Source organism: Rousettus aegyptiacus, unplaced genomic scaffold (genome assembly GCF_014176215.1).
Source record: "Rousettus aegyptiacus isolate mRouAeg1 unplaced genomic scaffold, mRouAeg1.p scaffold_m13_p_1, whole genome shotgun sequence".
In the NCBI taxonomy this organism is placed as follows: domain Eukaryota; kingdom Metazoa; phylum Chordata; class Mammalia; order Chiroptera; family Pteropodidae; genus Rousettus; species Rousettus aegyptiacus.
The window spans coordinates 171977228-171995029 of NW_023416284.1; the positions used below are offsets into that span (position 1 = coordinate 171977228).

Consider the following 17802-nt stretch of genomic DNA (forward strand, 5'->3'; position numbering starts at 1 on the left):
ATACAAAATTCCTTTGTACATAATTGCTTTTTTTGAAGAAGAAGAAGCATTTTTAAAGTAGCTATTTGGTTTACTGCTTTTTCCAAGAAAATTTTATATTTATTTAAGTATCTTAACTGTGCTTTTACAGAGTATTTGTCCAAACAGACAGTCATTTTGAAACTGAAGAGCCTCCAAACATTATCTGGATGTTTAAAATACATTTGTACAAATGAAGGAGCTTTTTATAAAGGTTCAACCCCTTATTTAAAAAAAAAAAAGTAAATTGATTTATATATATCGAAAACATTAAAACGATAAGTTGCATATACCATTGTAGACATAACATAACACTCCTCATTTTGTATTTTTAAATTTTACATATTCTGTCATTTCTTCATCTCGTTTTTAATTTTTTACCAGTCGAGGATTGTGCCACAGGTTTGGCTGGCTTATTTTTGTTCAAGAACTTTTTTTTGTTCATACTGGGTAAAATAAGAATTCTTTGAGTTCTGTGTGCCTTCATCACTTAAATCTTAAATGTGTCCACATAAGCACTTTTAAAATTGTCTTCAAATGGCTATTCCTGCTCTTGAGAATCTATTCTAATGTACATAATAAATATGCCAGAGGGACGTGGACACTTCCCTGACCCTCACCTAATTCTCCTGCTTATGCTGTGTCAACAGAGGCTGTTTCTGTTGAAATGCTGCTTAGCCTTTATTCCTATCTCTTGAGATGGACAGCTGCAGCCAAATAGCGTATATTTTCCTGAGAACAGTCAGAACTGCCTCATTCAGTCTGCAGTTCTGAGCATATTATTGCCTTGCAGACTTTGCACAGGCATAAGTGACTGTAACTTAATTCATACTAGGGTACCCTCAGTGATTCACATTTATTCTGAGATTGGCACAACACACTGACCCTTTTCTTACCAAGAGTGAGTCTAGCGGTATTGCAGCAAAGGTCAGGTATTGTGGTCTTCTTCATTAGAAGTAACCAACTAAGCAATTCAGAAAGGTTCATTCTGCTGTCCTGCTTTCCTACATTGTCACTCCAGGGCAGAATGCTCAAGATGTGAAGTAAGCAAGCTTTGCATATGTTTCATAAGAGCAGTTATTGGAGGAAGAGGCTGTGTTCTCACCTCAAAGTAGATTTTTTTTCTTTTTTTTTAGTAAAAGTGTCACAAAAAATAAATTGTTCATATTGCTTTTTTAATTTGTTCTTTAATTTTTATGTTTTTGGCCAGTTTTCATTTAGTTAAATCATATTTTTAAGTCTTAAGTCTACTTTTAAAACTCGAATTTTTTTCCTCTTTATTCCTGGGTTGCTGCTTCTCCTCATTCTTCTCTCCAACCTTCCCTGCCCCTCTCCCATCTCTCCCCCCAATTCCTGCCCACTGCTCCCTTTCATCCTTCCCCTGGGGGCCCTCCCCTACATGTGGAACTTTAGATGTAATTTTTTCTTTTCTTTTTTTTTTTTTTAAACTATGTACATGTTTGTTCTCCAACTAGATTAAATGCTCCTAGAGGACAGGGTTCTGTTTTTTAAATATCTAGTTCAATTTTATATAAAATGTTATTTTTCATATAAGTATTTATGCATGACTCTATAACTATATAGGCTAATAAGATGTCGAAAATAGGTTAAAAGGTAATATGTTTTCCTTTATTGCAGAGTTAAAAATTCACCACTTAAACAGTCTCCAGGTTATCAGACAGAACTAGTTATTCAGTTGGTATGGGTGGGCGGAGAACCACCACAACAAATAACCAGCCTGGCAGTGAATTCTTCCTATGGGTTGTAAGTATAATTGATGTGTTACTCAGTCTCTTCATAACATTCTATACATTTTTTTATACTTAAAAATAGGACGGTCTTTTATTATAGTATCACCTAAGAAGTTGTTGTATAACATTAATTTCAGACCAAATTCAGTGTTTATTTGGAACATAATTCTGTTCTGAATAATTTACTATGCGTATGCATATACTGCTTCCTGATAAAAAGTTGAATGACTCGTGGACCAGTGAATTATTTGAGATAAAGGTTTAAAGTCACTACATCCTCTCTTGGGTATAGTCCCAGGAATAATTTTCTATTATTAATTGGTGTAATGGTGATCTAGCAACATCAGCCCTGAAAACTATGTTCTAAGCTGATTCCATAACTGGTCAACCATAGCTACATAATTGGTTCATTCTATTTCCAAAGTTAACTTGTATAAATTATAAAGACATACTAACTGTTTAATAAAGTATTCACCTATACTACAGGTGTATTTATTAATTCATGCCTTCGAGTATGTCGTGTTAATTATACATACTTTTTGTTATAATGTGATAGACTTATATAAAGTATTTGTTTGTTTGTCTTAAAATCAACACTGTGGTATAAGAGAAACCACATGTTCCAGGGCTATTTATCCTGCGTAGGTCACTGTCTCTTTCCTTGATGCTAGTAGCCCTAGAGACTCATTCATCGTTCGTCTTCCCTCGTACAGCTACTGCTACCTACTCATATCTCTTGTAGTTGTGCGCCAGCTAAGACTGGCTGTCGTCTGAGATAGTGTCCTTTCATGTCTTTTATTTGCTGCCCCACAATGTAAGAACACAAACCTTCTCCTTTTTCATATTATTCTATCCAAAATCATAAAGAAACCAAACAGGGAATACCATCACAGGTCTCAGTTGACTCACAGATGTGTTTTGTTTAGCCCTTGTTGTGTGTTTTTAAAATTTGAACTAGTTGTCAAGATTATTTGATGTCAAAAACCATACTCCAAGTGTCAATGGGAAAGTCTGAACCGAGTCTCCATTCCTGCTTGGCATTAGTTAGCAGGAACCAAGTTGAAGTTTTTCCTCTTTAGCTGATTAGTACACCATGCAATTCACCATCATTCTTATCTACTGTTTTACTTACTTATATAGCCCCTGTATATATTTCAGTTTTCAACTCCTAGCTTAAGAGATCTCAAAGGAATAAAATTACCTTATTCATAGTTGATCACCAAAACCTTCCTAAAGATACAGTCTCCTGCTTCCCTAGTGGCAGGGATTCTGTCTTCCCCTGAGGGGTCAGAATTCCCGTAAGTCAGAAGAAAAACGTCACACTGCCTACCGTGGGATTTATGTTTCTGATCAAGTTGCAACTCCTGTGTCAATTTTTTTTAATGTTGAAAATGTAATTTTAATAGATAATCTGTCGTCTTACATAGGAGCACAGTAAATATACCATATTCGGAATAAACTCCAGAAGTTACAAGAATAAGAGTGAGGGAAATTCAGATGGACTATAATATCCATTACCTTGAAACTATGAGAAAAGGGTTCCAGCCCACAGGTTAACATTTACATACTTAGAACTGGCTACATTGGTGACTTAATAATAAGAATCAAGATTAGATATGGAAAGAGGTGGGAAAGGACAGTTTTGTAGAGGGGAGGAACTCTGTCAATGCAGAAAAAAATCACTAAATATCAAATTAAAGAATAAAAGGAGATCCCATAGCAATACTAGAAGAGTGAAAGAATCTGTAACCGAAGACTTGGTACTCCCAAACGAAGAAGCCTTTCTGATGACACTTAGGCAAGCCAGTTGCTCATCAGGTCGTAAAGAAGGCTCATAAACACCGCAGTAGACCGCAGATGATTATCAGACTGGTGTTTCCAGTGGTCACATGTGAGGTTTTCAGACAAGAGCTAAGAAAAAGGTCATAACCCAAATACCTGTCACAAATGTGTCACAACATGTGGAAGTCACACACAAGGTCAGTCATATTGCTGCTCTCCTATGACTCTCATGTACAATAATTTTCACACATGGCAAGACACCAGTGATCCTCTAGCTAATCAGACAACACACGTTCATTTCAAATTTCTAGATGTTAAAAAAAATGTTTTTACTGATGCTTTACATATGCTCAGTGCCAGCTTAAAAATATTCCAGTGATATATCTCAAATATTAGTTGGTGAAAAGAAACTAGCAAAATCCACCTCTTGCCATTCAATTTGTCAGATGGTTAAGACCAAAACAGAATGTTTTATCAGTTTCAGTTTTTAAATACAATTGTCACATTGGGAAAATGAAATAAACAGAGTAAAATAAACTACGAAGGTAAAGTAGAATAACAAAAAATATTTTACTTAGACAAAACTTACAGAAGTTTCCAGACAAGCCATGCAAAATGGTCACAAGCTTTTTTTTGAAGACAGGATTCTACACTTGACAGCAGTCACAGTGTTATTGGTAAGGGCTCTGATGTTTGTTTATTGTTCCCATTTTGATTTATACAGTTAAGCTGGTCTATGTACAGTGTCTAAATAAAGTTAGACTTGGGTAGAGAGCACAATCTAAAGCATGGGTTAGCTGCTTTTAACCAAAGCAGTTAAGATCACCATAAAAAGGGGAAAAGGAGCACATAAAATTAAAATAAAACTACCTTCCCCCTCAAAAAAATAATAAAATAAAGTAAAACACACAAACCGCTGCAGCTAACCCTGATAATTACCTTCATTCACAGTGCTTTATATTTAAACCATGTTGAGGGAATGACTAAAAGCAGAGAGGCACTATTGCTTTTAAACGTTTAACCACAGTGCCGTTGCAACCTCTAGCCCCTGCCCATGCTTTACAGCAGTAAATCAGGACAAGACATAGATTAGCTAATGTGCATTTAATCACCAAAGGATTGAAGGTGTCTGGGGTTTTATGCTGTAATGTTTCTAAGACTATATCTATTAAGTGCAAACAAAAAAAGAAGACATCTTGGCAAAACTGGAGAAGTGATGCGCACTTAATGATTAGATCGATTTAAATATTATTCTTGGCATACAGCCTAGTCCATGCTCTAGCTGTTTCAATGGCTTGATCTTCGTTGATCTTCCACTGCTCTGCCGCATCATCTGCTAATGGGTCATCTGGGTTGGGAGCATTTAACAAAGCCTGGATCAATAGCAGAACTGTTCAGATCTGCAGTGCTGGGGACCATTTATCTTTCAAAATATCTAAACATATTCTTCTCAGTCTGTCTATATTAGGATGATAAATTTTTGTCATGAAAAGTACTCTATGGGCTGCCGTCAGATATTCTTTTGAGAAGGAATAGGTCAAGTTAAAAAATTCCTACCTCAAAGGGGGAGGATCATGTGGGCCAGTAATGACCACATGAAAATAATGGATGTTGCTCTCATTGGTTCTGCTTTGATGCCGGGGAATGGTTCTGCCAGCATGCCCTGGGTTTCCTTGGTAGTCCTGAGGGGAAGCCTGGCCATCTTGTCAGATCCCCCACGTCAAATTTTTTAACGGCGTTGATTTGTAACCATTAATGTATGCAGAAGATCTACATGGTTCCATGAGAAGACCTATTAACCTCTATTTTTATGTCTGTGATAGTATTGTTTCAAAGGGAAATTTTCTCTAAGACCATCATACTTTTTTTTTTAGCTTTATAGACTGTGTTTTCTTGTAATCATTCATTTGTGCTAAAATATTTGCTCTTTTCCTGTTCCTAGGGTAGTTTTTGGCAATTGTAATGGCATAGCGATGGTTGACTACCTCCAGAAAGCAGTACTCCTCAACCTGGGCACTATTGAATTATACGGCTCCAATGATCCTTATCGGAGAGAACCCCGGTCTCCTCGTAAATCTCGACAACCTTCAGGAGGTAAAAAAAGAATACTGAGTTTTAGGATTTGTATAAATGCTGAGTTAATTACTTCTGTGAATATAAGTACTTCAGTTAAATGAATAGATTGTCTGACTTAGTCTGTATTTATAAACTGTCAAAAACTAGTAAAAAGTTTGAGCCTCTTTTTTTTGTTTTATGTAATTATTACATTTTGCTTTTGTTTTTAATATTCTAGGATTTTATTTAATGTTGAGAAAGAACCACAGTGTCAGACTTCTTTAGTTAAAATTATAATGAAAGGAAAATTTGTCTCATTATTATAGAACAAAAGTTAATTTCAGAGTTTTGCTCCTTTTATTATTTTGTATTATGAGACCAACAATTCATTGTTTCAGTTATTTAATTCAAGGGAATCTTTTCTCATGTGAAAAAACAGATGCAAAAGTAAATTTATGCAAAATAATAATGTTTTCAGCCTTGATTCAGTGCAAACCCAGACCCGTTAAGAATTCTCTTTATAGTATTCTTTTGTGTTTGCTAGGTAATTAATCTTAATTTTAAATGTTTTAATACTAATACCTCATAGAACACAAGTATAGTTAGCTTTCTACACCAGTACTCCTCACCTTTTTTTTTTAAACCTCATTGCACATGCAGAAAACAGCATTGGGTCTCTGGTACATAGGGGTATATAAATTTAGACCTTCAGCATTAATTGGCCTGCAGGCTCCTGTCTTCCCAGGACTTGCCCTGCTGGACCAGGGATTGAAGGAACCCAATTGTGGGCGGATTTAACCCAGTAGCGGAATGCTAATGAGCAGTGCAGCACTGGGAAGCTCTGGTCTGACTTCCCCACTCAGTCCTCAGAATTTAAATCTCTCAGGTTCACTTCTCAGTTGCTCTCATGATGGTATTGGCTCATTTTACCTGTACCACAGTTCACGAGAGAAGAAAAAAAATGTCATGCAAGATGGGCTGACTATCACTTATGCTTGATGGTTGAGTTTTGTTTCCATTTTTGCGTGTGTGATCATTTTGTCATGTGTTGTCTTCAGCAAAAATTGTCCCAGCCATACCATTCTAGTACCTTTGTCTCCTTTTTTTCTTTCTGCTTTTCATTGCTTCACTAAGGTATGCTGATTGTGACTTCTTGCATGTGCGGCCTTTCTAGCTTATATTCTGAATCTGTGAAAAAACTCCGTTCTTCTTTTTTAAGTAAGTTATTTATTTCATGTCAATAAAGTCATGACATGTTTGTTTTCTGTCTGTAAAATCAGTTTTTTTTTCTCATTTGTTTTTAAAAGAGCTTATTAAAACACTATACTAACGTATACTCATTACTTAAATTTATCTCATAATATGTATATGCAGACAGCTATGGAAATATTTGTGTTCCAATCCAGTTACTTTGTAAAGCAGAGAAACTAGTATTTAGTGTTAGAAGGTTAGAACATTGTCATGATAGAGAAGAACTTTTTGGGAAGAAGACAAATGCTTTTAATAATTTTATCACAAACCTGTAGTGAAAATTTTACTATTACTAAAATTAATTACTTTTCCTTGATATCTCATCATAGTTTACATAAATTTGATAGAATTGAAATATCTAAATTTATCCAAGGATAAAGATCAATTGTGCAATGTAATTTTTAAAATATTTTTTCATAAATTTCAATGCATCCTTCTTTATTCTTTAATAAACCTCATTTAGATTATTTGTTTCAGTTTGTATTGCAGTTAGTTTTCCTGTGTCTAAGCAGCTGAGCTTTTCTTTATTGGTTTAAGATATTTACTTATTGTTACTATGGTCACTTTAACAATATTTAGGATTATGTTTTAAATTTTAAAAAGATATTTTAAAATATGCCTTAATATCTTAATAATTATTTGCCTTAATTCTAAAATAGAATTATTTATTTTTAAAATAAAATTAAATGTAGAATAATTGGCACTAAACTTCTTTAATCACATAATATAAAAATGATATTCTTGCTAAGATGTATATTTCATAATATATTCTTCAAATGTAGCTCAAATTTCATAAAATTGTTGTTGTGTTGTTTTACTAGATCAGTTTGAATGGAGAGACTTTTTTGCTACCAATCGATGCTAATAGATTTTTATGAAGAATAAGATAATTATATAAAACATTTATATTTTATAAGTAAAATATTTTATAAGATAAAATATTATGTTTAAGTTTAAATATTTTATAGCTTATTAAAATACAATATGTACAGTGTTTTCATAATAAAAATTATGAAACTATCATGGGGACAAGTAGTGGTGAAGTATTTTAACTACCTGTATGTCTGCAAAAAGTCTAAATTCTACCAAAAGTGAAACATGATAATCTATGTCTTATTTTGCTAGCCATTTTTTACTCAGTGAAGGACACAAAAGGGAAATATTTATTCTGAATATAATTCTAAACCCCAAATAAGATCTAATTAGTATGTGAAAATGATAAATACATGAAAACAACTACTTAGTCTTGGAAGTTGATAATTATGGAAAAGCTAAGTAGAGGCACAAAGCTCTATCTAGACTTTAGGAAAGATATTTTCAAAATTATTGAGAGGAGGCTCTAAAAATGAAATTTTTGTTTATTCAGTTGCTAATACTTTCAAGTCTTCAGTATTTTCAGTAAGATAGAAAAAGAGAACTAGCTATGGAGTCCAGTAGTACTAGTGGAAATTTCTGTGTGTGTGTGTGTGTGTGTGTGTGTGTGTGTGTGAGAGAGAGAGAGAGAGAGAGAGAGAGAGAGAGAGAGAGAGAGAGAGAGAGAGAGATGGAGGAAGGGAGGGAGGGAGAGAAACTAAGAAATAAACAGTACAATCAAAGTTGGATACAAATGTTGCATAGATCAATAAGTATTGTGTTAAGTCTGGTTTCTAAAAAATGTGAAATACAGCAAAATGTATATTTACAGTGAAAATATAGTTAAGAAAGCATTAGAATCCCACTTTACAAATGATTTGAAATGATCGTTAAAAAGCAGAATGTAGATAAGTAATTTTGTTTCTCAGTTCTCCATTAAGAAGAATAATTTTTCTCTCAGAAGAATGAAGAATAATAAAGAGAAATTAAAGTCTAAGCTATGTTATGTAAGTAAGGCAGACAAAACAATAATAAAAATATATCGAGGCAATTTGTGAAGAGAATTTGTAAATGGTAGCCCTAATTTGATGAAGGTCAAATATTTTCTAAATCAGTAAATTTGAAGTAAAAATCAGTAAAAATTCTCGACTCATTTGCTAAGTAGCTCATGCCTCTTGTGTGCATATTAAAAACAGATATCAATAGAAGTCAGCAGAAATTTACTAAAAGTAAGTTGTACCAAAATTAACATTTTAACTACCTTGATGGCTTATGGTAGCCTGTTGCATAATGTTTTCTCAAGTTAATCAGTATTTGATGAAGAAGTCTGTGATACTTTAATGACTCAGACAGGTAGAACTGACCTAAATACCTACTTCAGTTTGAGAATGGCAAGATCAGTTAGACCAGAAGTCAGCAAACTGCTTTCTGTGGGCCAGATCTGGCTCACTGCCTGTTTTCTCAAATCAGTTTTATTGGACCAGCACCATGCTCATCTGCTTCTGTTTCATTTATGGCTTTGATGCTACAACATTAGAGCTGAGTAGTTTTAACAGATCGGCTCCAAAAAGCAATCTGGACCTTCACAGAAAATATTTGCTAATCCCTGGATTAAACCATATGACCTACTGGGTCAACTTGTGGCCTGATATTAACTTTGGTGTAGTGTGCCTCAGTTAGTGAATGTATTATGTTGAATAGGATATGGTTGTGTTTTGTTGAACTTTTTTAATAGTAAATTAAGCCTCCTATTTAAACATTTGAAAGAAAAGTTATGTATCTCAGATAATGAAAATGAAGTTGATTATCTCTAGAAGTAATTAGGTTTGTTGCTAAATAAGGTACCTAAAACATTTAGTGCCTTAATTTCTTCTATAAATGAGGATAATTCTGTCTACCCTTTTGACTGTGGTCAAGCACTTAGAACAGCACTTGGCACATAACAAGCACTTAGTATATGTGGGTGATCATCAACTGGCTAATGTTGTTGGGATACATTTGGGCAAAGCCTAGATAACTATATTGCTAGAAATATTTGTTGAAGGGAATCTGGCAGAGGATAGATTAGATGCTATGAAATTCTTTCATCTATATTCATTCAATTATGCAACACATTTATTGAGCACTTACCATGTGTTGTGCACTATTGAGTAATAAAACAGACTGAAACCTCTGTCCTCATGGAACTCACATTCTACTGGAATAGACGACTTAAAAAAATGAATATATAAGAAATTGTGTAATAATGCTAAAAGGAAAAATAATTAAATAAGAAGGAATTCGAAATATCCATGACAGGAGTGTTAAATTTTAATAGAGTATCCAAATGACTTTTGAGTCAAGATTTAAAGGAAATGAGAGAGCCGTTATCTCTGAGGATGTCTGTGGAAAGAAAGTTTCAAGCAGAGCAGAGCAAGTTCAGTGGCTCAGAAGCAGTATACTTGCTGAGCTCGAGGTACAATGAGAAGTAATTGTGCCTGGAGTAGAAAGAATGAGGGAGGTGGGGAAGCAGGTGGAGGAGAGAGGTAATGGGATATCCCATAGTTTTATGGTATGTGCCGCAGTCGTATATCATAGGATCATAGACAGTCATGGAGGGTTGGACTTTGACTTTTACCCTGAGTCAGGTGAAAGGCATTGAAGGGATTTTTAGCTTATTCAGTAATTTAATATATAAATTAAAAAGTCTCTATCGCATTCTTCAATTTTGTTTCCTAAATGTTTCTTCCTAGGCTATTTTAAGAATTGGAATTACATCACATAGTACATTTTTATAGTCTTTAATAGCAGTTGACAAAATACCAAAGGCTTAAATTTTTAAAATCAATCAATTGTATTCAGTACTAGGCTCATCGTAATACTGCAGTATGTTATCACTACTATTTATTTTTTTATTGTGGTATAGTTTCAGGTGTACAGCATAATGATTTGTATGCATCAATCCCCACAGTAAGTCTAGTTAACGTCTCTCACCTTACAGAATTAAAAAAATTTTTTTTTCTTATGTAAAAAACTTTTAAGATCTATTAGCAACTTTCAAATATGCAACACAGAATTATTAACTATAGTTGTCATGCTGTACATTACGCCTCAGGACTTACTTATTTTATAACTGGAATTTTGTATCTTTTGACTCCCTTTACCCATTTCTCCTGTCCTCCCATCGCCTCGCCTCTGGCAACTACCAATCTGTTCTCTGTATCTATGAGCTTGTTCTTTTGATTCTTTTTTCATTTTGTTGTTTTTGTTGTTTTAGATTCCACATGTAAGTGAGATCCTAAGATATTTGTCTTCCTCTTCCCGACTTACATCATTTAACACAGTGCCCTCAAGGTCCATCCCTGTATTTGCAAATGGCAAAATTTCATTTTTTTAGTGACTAAATAATATTTGTGTGTAAATATGTGAATGTATGTATGTATGTGTACACACACACACACACACACACGTACACACATGCCACTTTTTCTTTATCCTTGCATCCATTGGTGGATACGTAGGTTGTTACCATATATCACTACTATTTAAAGAACTATCATTTATATAAATAAATATTTTGTCAAAGATTAAATACATACCTATAATTATATCTATCTTAGAATTATAAAAACCAGGATTTTAGAACTATAAAAACCAGGACTTCATTTTTTCCAGAATCACTAGTTTGATGAAATTTAAAAAGAAAACTACTGGTCGTCATTCAGAAACGTTCTCAATGGAGACAAATAATATATAGTTCAAAATAGAAAGCACTTCTTATTAACCCAATTTAGCACTCAGTGTTCTCTGAAAATATTACTGGAAAACTTCCTTGGTGACTGTAAAGATTGCGACGTCATGTCTTCTCCCAAAGGAATGACAAAGCAGATACTGGTCATCTTTGTACGCATGTCGACGTGATATCTCCCTTCAGAAGCCCAGACGCGCAGCCCCTGGTGTGCTGCCCATCTATGCCAAACTTTTGATGTGTGTTTGTTCGTTTGTAATTTTTAAAGAATTTGTAGGAATTCTTTTTGTTTCAATCACCAAGCAAATTAATATCCATACTAATCGTCTCCTCTGCGTTTACCATGTCTTGCAGTTCTTGCCTACAGCATAAAATACCTTGCTATGTTTCCCCCCTGAGAATTTAGACCATCCTGTAAGATAAGATTAGTTTTACATAATTCACATATATGTAAAAAGAAAATATTTCTTTAGATTTTTTTTTCTTTTTTAATGTGATGGTATAGTTTTTAAGAGGTATAGCCTCTTAAAAGATGAGTAAGATGCAATATTTTAAAATTGCAGATTGGAGGTACGAAGTATATTATTATTTAAAAGTATTTAAGGGAGATGTTGGAGACATATGTTGGAGAAGCCACTTTGAGATTTGAGGTGAAGGTTCATGTGATATAAAAATAATCAAATTTATTACCAATATTTATTCTCCCTCAAGAGAAATTCAATAAATATATCATATGCCCTTCAAATTACTTATGTTAAACAAAGTCCTGCCTTATATCTAATGTCTCTGAAGAATGTCAAATTATCTCTTGAAAATTTTATTTTTTAGTTTAACCAATGACTGCTGTATTAGTTTGAGGTGTTTTAATATCAAAAATTTCCTATGTTCCTATCTCAAAACTATCGAGCATAGTATCAATGCCGCCAGTTTGCTGATCTTCTGGGTTTTCTTTTAAAATAGACAGTCATTAAATATGTACTATAAATAGGAGATAAAACTGCGCTTACATACATTTGTGGTGTGATTCGATTTTTTTTTTTTTTGATTTTGTTTTTTAGCAGGTCTATGCGACATTAGTGAAGGCTCTGTAATCCCAGAGGATCGCTGCAAATCTCCAACTTCAGGTAATTTGTTTCTTATTCTATTAATAACTATAATTCTACAAAAACCAGTATAACATATCAATATTTCTTTTCATAGATAAGCATTTAAAATACACCTACAAAGAACTTTTATGTTACATATTTATTCTTAAAATCGTGTTTTGCTTGCTTTCTCATTGAAAAGAAATGCCTTAGATAGAAATCCACAGCTGTTACCTGAAAACAGTCATATAACGGTTTACTTAGCTTCCTATTATTTATGCTTTTTTTAGGAAAAATATATTTTACTTCTTATCATTAAATCAAATGGTTTAGTTATCTACAATGTTGTCTTTGCTCTAGGCATGCCTGTCATCGTCTGGTAAGATAGTACTCTACTCATTGAATAATGTCCATTTAAATATTATGGAAGATTTTTAACACACCAATGGTGACAATTAGACAATGTGGACAATTAGAATAATTGCAGACTGGTTATATTTGTTCTTGTTTTTAATCTGTATAATATCTGATGTAATTTTATAGTTATGTTGAAGTTGTCCTTTCTCATTTATATATAGGTAACTTATTTATAAATATTTTTAGGGGACCATTACTTTGAGTATCTTTTGAGTCTCCTTAAAATTAAGGGAATCCTGAATTTATTATGTTTTCAGATTGAAACACTGCTAATCTTTAATAAAGTTGACTTTGTAATTATAACTGCCATTTTTCTTGATCTTCATCTTTAAATTTTACATTTAAATTTGCTCACCAAATTAATAAAACACGGAGTCACAGAACTCACTTATTCAACACCTGATATTAGTAGAATAAATTTGAATGAATAATATGAAGCAAGTAATTGTATTACCCATCTCACAGGACTAGAGTTATTTCTGAATTTAGAATTATAATATCTTTAATCATTGCTGTTTTTCTTCTGATTTCATACGATATACTTCTGATAGTCTCACCTTCCCTAAAGGCCTTGTAAATGCATTTGTCAATATGTTAAGGCTATAAGTTAACTGAATAACATGCAACATATTATCTTTTAATATATTAAATGACCATTAAAGTATTTTAACAAGATTCAGGCCAACTAAATTAATACTCCTTTTTATCCTAAGCCAAACTTTCAGTAGGTGCGTATATCTAGCAGTTTAGAATACCCCAGCAAGAGGTAATTGTTGATAAGTATACAAGTGTATTTAAGTATATAAATAAAAAAAAGCACATAAACGTAAAAGCCCTCCAAATTCTCTTTGTACCAGAGAAATTCAAACATCATTTAGTGTTCTCAAAAAATTAAAAATACCTTTTGACCTAGCAATCGCATTTCTGGTTATTTATCCAAAGAAAACCAAAACAATAATTTGTAAAGATCTATGCACCCCAGTATTCATGGCAACACAATTTAATAGCCAAGATATGCAAGCAGTCTAAATGCCCATCAACAAACGATTGATTAAAGAAGTTATGGTTCATATATACAATGGAATATTACTCAGCCATTAAAAAAAAATGAAATTCTAACATTTGCAACGACATGGATGGATCTAGAGGTTATTATGCTGAGTGAAATAAGTTAGACAGAGAAAGGTAAATACCATATGATTTCACTTATATGCAGAATCTAAGGAACAAAAAGAACAAACTAATCAAAAACAGGCTCACAAATATAGTGGATACTTTGGGTGCAGACAGAGGGGAGGGGTATTGGGGTTTGGGAGAAGGGGGGAAAGATTAAAGAAGTATAAATTAGTAGTTGATAGATGGTCTCGGAGATGAGGAGCATGGCATAGGGAATGCAGTTAATATTAATACATTAGCTAGGTGGAGGGCCGGGTGGGGAGGGAGCAATTGGGCGTTTCATTTTATGAACTATATAGATGTCTAACCAATGTACTGTATACTTGAAACTAATTTAAATAAATAAGTTTAAAAAAAAATCAGTGTTTTCAAATATATTGTGCTGTTTGTTGCATGTGAAAAGACAGTATTTTTTTAAATTAAATTTATTGAGGTGACATTGGTTAATAAAATTATATCGATTTCAAGTTTACAGTTTAATAATACATCATAAGTATATTGCATTGTGTGTTCAACACCAAAGTTAATTTTCTTCGGTCACCACGTATTTCACCCCCTTATATTTATCTACCTCCCCCCTCCCTCCTTTCTCTCTGGTAACCACTAAACTGTTGTCTGTGTCTACGAGTTTTTGTTTGTATTGTTCGTTTGTTGCTTTCATTTTTATATTCCAGATATAAGTGAAATCGTATGGTTCTCAACTTTTTCTTTCTGATGTATTTCACTTACCATGATAACCTCAAGATCCATCCAGTATAGTTTTCACACAGAAAAAATTATAATACACTACGTATTTTATTGTTTTCTCTGTGAGTTTGAAATGCAAAGTAAATAAAAATTGTGACCTCAGAAATCATTGATAAGTCACAAATTCTTCAGATGTAAAACTCTTAGTTTATTTAGTTTAGTCTTTGATTACAATCTGAAAAATATTAGCATTCTCTGAAGAATTATGTCTATTCCTGCATATCAACAGGAAAAACTACTTTACAAAAACAAATCAAACGTCAGCAGACTATAGTTGTGTCTGAAATGTGTTTTATATAGCTGGAGATAGATGTCAGTCATGCATAAGGACTAGGAAGTATAATAAAAACTAAAATAAAATTCTAGAAAACTACCCTTTGGACACTATTATTATAACTTGTATCTTTTACTGCTTACCTGTTTTTAAAGAGTTAATGGTAATTTAGGTCCAATATCATGTGTCAGTTGTCTTACTTTTTGTACATTTGTAACTTTTTTGCCTTTACTCCTGTTAGCATTCTAATAAGGAAATAAAGGAAGAGTTTATTATCATTCTTCTCACCGACACATGCAAATTCTAATTTAGGATGGTCGAAAAAAGACAAATAGATGAGGGTGAGTTTGAGGTGAATCTGAAGAGCCACAAAGGGATCATGTTATTAAAACCAAATTTCTAGCCTCAAATACTTTCTACAGTACAGTGGGAAATAATAAGGACAAATAGTTAAATGATACAATATAGATCATTAAAACCAATATAGGTAATAGAAAACTGTATTAATGAGAGAAGAGGAAATGCATAACAGTGTGTTGGAAGTTCAAGTGAGTTCCTCATAAATACTAAGAGGAGGACCACTGTACAGAAATGAAAAGTAGCAATATGCCTTTTATATTGTTTATTCAACATACTACATATAAACAGACCCTTTTTTGAAAAGATTTTAAATCTTAGTCAAGGTTTGTGATCTCAGTAGTTTAGTCAGTATCAAAGCTCTATACAAAAATAATTTGCCTTTCACATTTATTTTTGATAAACCAAGAGTCTCTTTGAAATAGAAAATTCTACCATCCTGAATTAACACAAAATTATTTCTGCTATCTCCATTTCATCTTTATTTCAAAGAACTCAGAATGCTTCCATGAACACTTTAGTAGTGTTGGAATTTTTTTTAGTACTGCATCTAAAATATATGTGTGTGTATGTGTGCACGTGTGTGTATTTATGCATGTATGTGTATGTATGTTAAAATGACAAACATTTGTTAGGTTATTTCAAATTGAAAGGCATCCAGAGCCCCACAGACCATGATATAAATGATGTTTTCAGAAGTTGCCAGGTACACTAAAAAAAACAAAGATGTAGATATTTTCTATGTTTATTTAATCATATTAATTTGGTAAATATATTCAAGTAGGATATGCTGAAAACATAGTTGGAAGTTTTTCATGAGCAATTGCAGAAGTATGACAACCAGTGGTAGGCATTTTCAGTTAAGGGAACAATAAATCTATAAATCCGCTTGTTTTATTTTTATTTACGGCTTATGTTGTCTATTTTTAGGTTAGAAATACTAAACATTTTTATAATTTTATATTTATGTTTAGATATTTTATCTTTCTATTGCTCTAATATTCAATATGTTAAGTAAAACAAGTATTAGTAAATTTTATACATTCATGTGTCTCCTTAGTATCAGAGATGACAGTCATATTTTAAAAAATATATGCATCTTATAACCATTATCTTGCTTAAATATGAATTACATTTATATGAAAAATAAGTTAGCTATTTCTATTTCTAAAATGTTACTGAGCTCATTGTTACTTATGTGTTATTTTATATAGGATTTACGAAGATCTATAAATGGCTATTGAGCAAAAATTACTTGTTTTTTAAAGAATAACCTTTTAAGTTATTATAAAGGTAATTGGATCCTGCCAACATTGGCAGGTTTTACTTGGTCTGTGAAGAGACCTCAAAGATATTTTCCACCTGGCCAAAGAAGAAGTGATTTTGTGGCAAATTTTAACTTTATTTATTAGGGTTTGGTACTTTCACTGGGATAAAAAAAAAAAAAAAAAAAAAAAAGAACACAAACCTTTTTATTTACTGTCAGTTATGTCTTAGGTATTTGCTCCTACCAGAAAACCTTTATTCATTTAGCAAATGTTTACTTAGAGATTTCTGCAGGCAAAACACTCCACTGAGTGCAAAGGGGATACAATCGTGTGGGGGCCCAGCTTTTCAGAAGTTCAGTCCAGTGAGAAAGATCAGATGTGTGTAAACTTAAAATATAAGGTATTAAGTGATTAACATCATAAGAGAAGTATACAAATAAAGTATTATGGTAATTCAAAGGAAGAGGAATGATTTACTTAAAGCTGGAGCAATTGAAAAATTTGGTGAATGAGATATTTTCACCAAAATATAGAATAGGTGGTTTAACTCTGATAAAAGTCAATTAGAATACTACTCAGAATTGCATTTAGACTAAAAGATATGTGTTTGAAATTTTAAAAATACTGTGAAAAATTAGAAACACCTTTTTAAAAGAAAAATGACAAAATCTTAGAAGTACTATCTTCAGTATTTTAAAGGTCTCTATGGTAATAGTAGAATTTATATGTTATTTTGAAGTTTATATCTAGAAAACTAACTCTAAAATAAATCGTGCCAGTATAATACTTGTACGGGATTCTTAGTTCTACCAGATAAACCTTCTTGAGTTAACTATTATCAAGAATTTTTACATTTTCTTTCAAAAACAGTGAACCTCTATTCATATTTTTATGTGTTCTCTAACACACATATCAATATTTGACCACGTGGTTGTAACTTATAGAAAAATTTTTACAGGTTAGAGTTAATATTTATATATATATTAGGGATTGGTCTATTGTAAAGATAATGCACTACTGACTGCTCTTCTTAACTGTGTTA

The 17802-nt window shown here is 32.6% G+C and overlaps 1 protein-coding gene and 1 pseudogene across 5 annotated transcripts in view; one reads left to right on the forward strand and one right to left on the reverse strand.

Moving 5' to 3' along the window:
• STXBP5 (syntaxin binding protein 5) overlaps window positions 1–17802 on the forward strand; it is a 155530-nt gene that overhangs the window by 97759 nt on the left and 39969 nt on the right. For 3 of the 5 annotated variants that reach the window (XM_036222443.1, XM_036222456.1, XM_036222461.1), the window contains exons 17-19: window positions 1657–1782; window positions 5494–5645; window positions 12495–12560. In XM_036222443.1, coding sequence (XP_036078336.1) covers window positions 1657–1782; window positions 5494–5645; window positions 12495–12560 — 344 coding nt within the window. The remainder of the gene's footprint in view (window positions 1–1656; window positions 1783–5493; window positions 5646–12494; window positions 12561–17802) is intronic. The other 2 variants (XM_036222445.1, XM_036222468.1) reach the window with 1 other exon arrangement.
• Window positions 4793–5253, reverse strand: LOC107510376 (annotated as a pseudogene).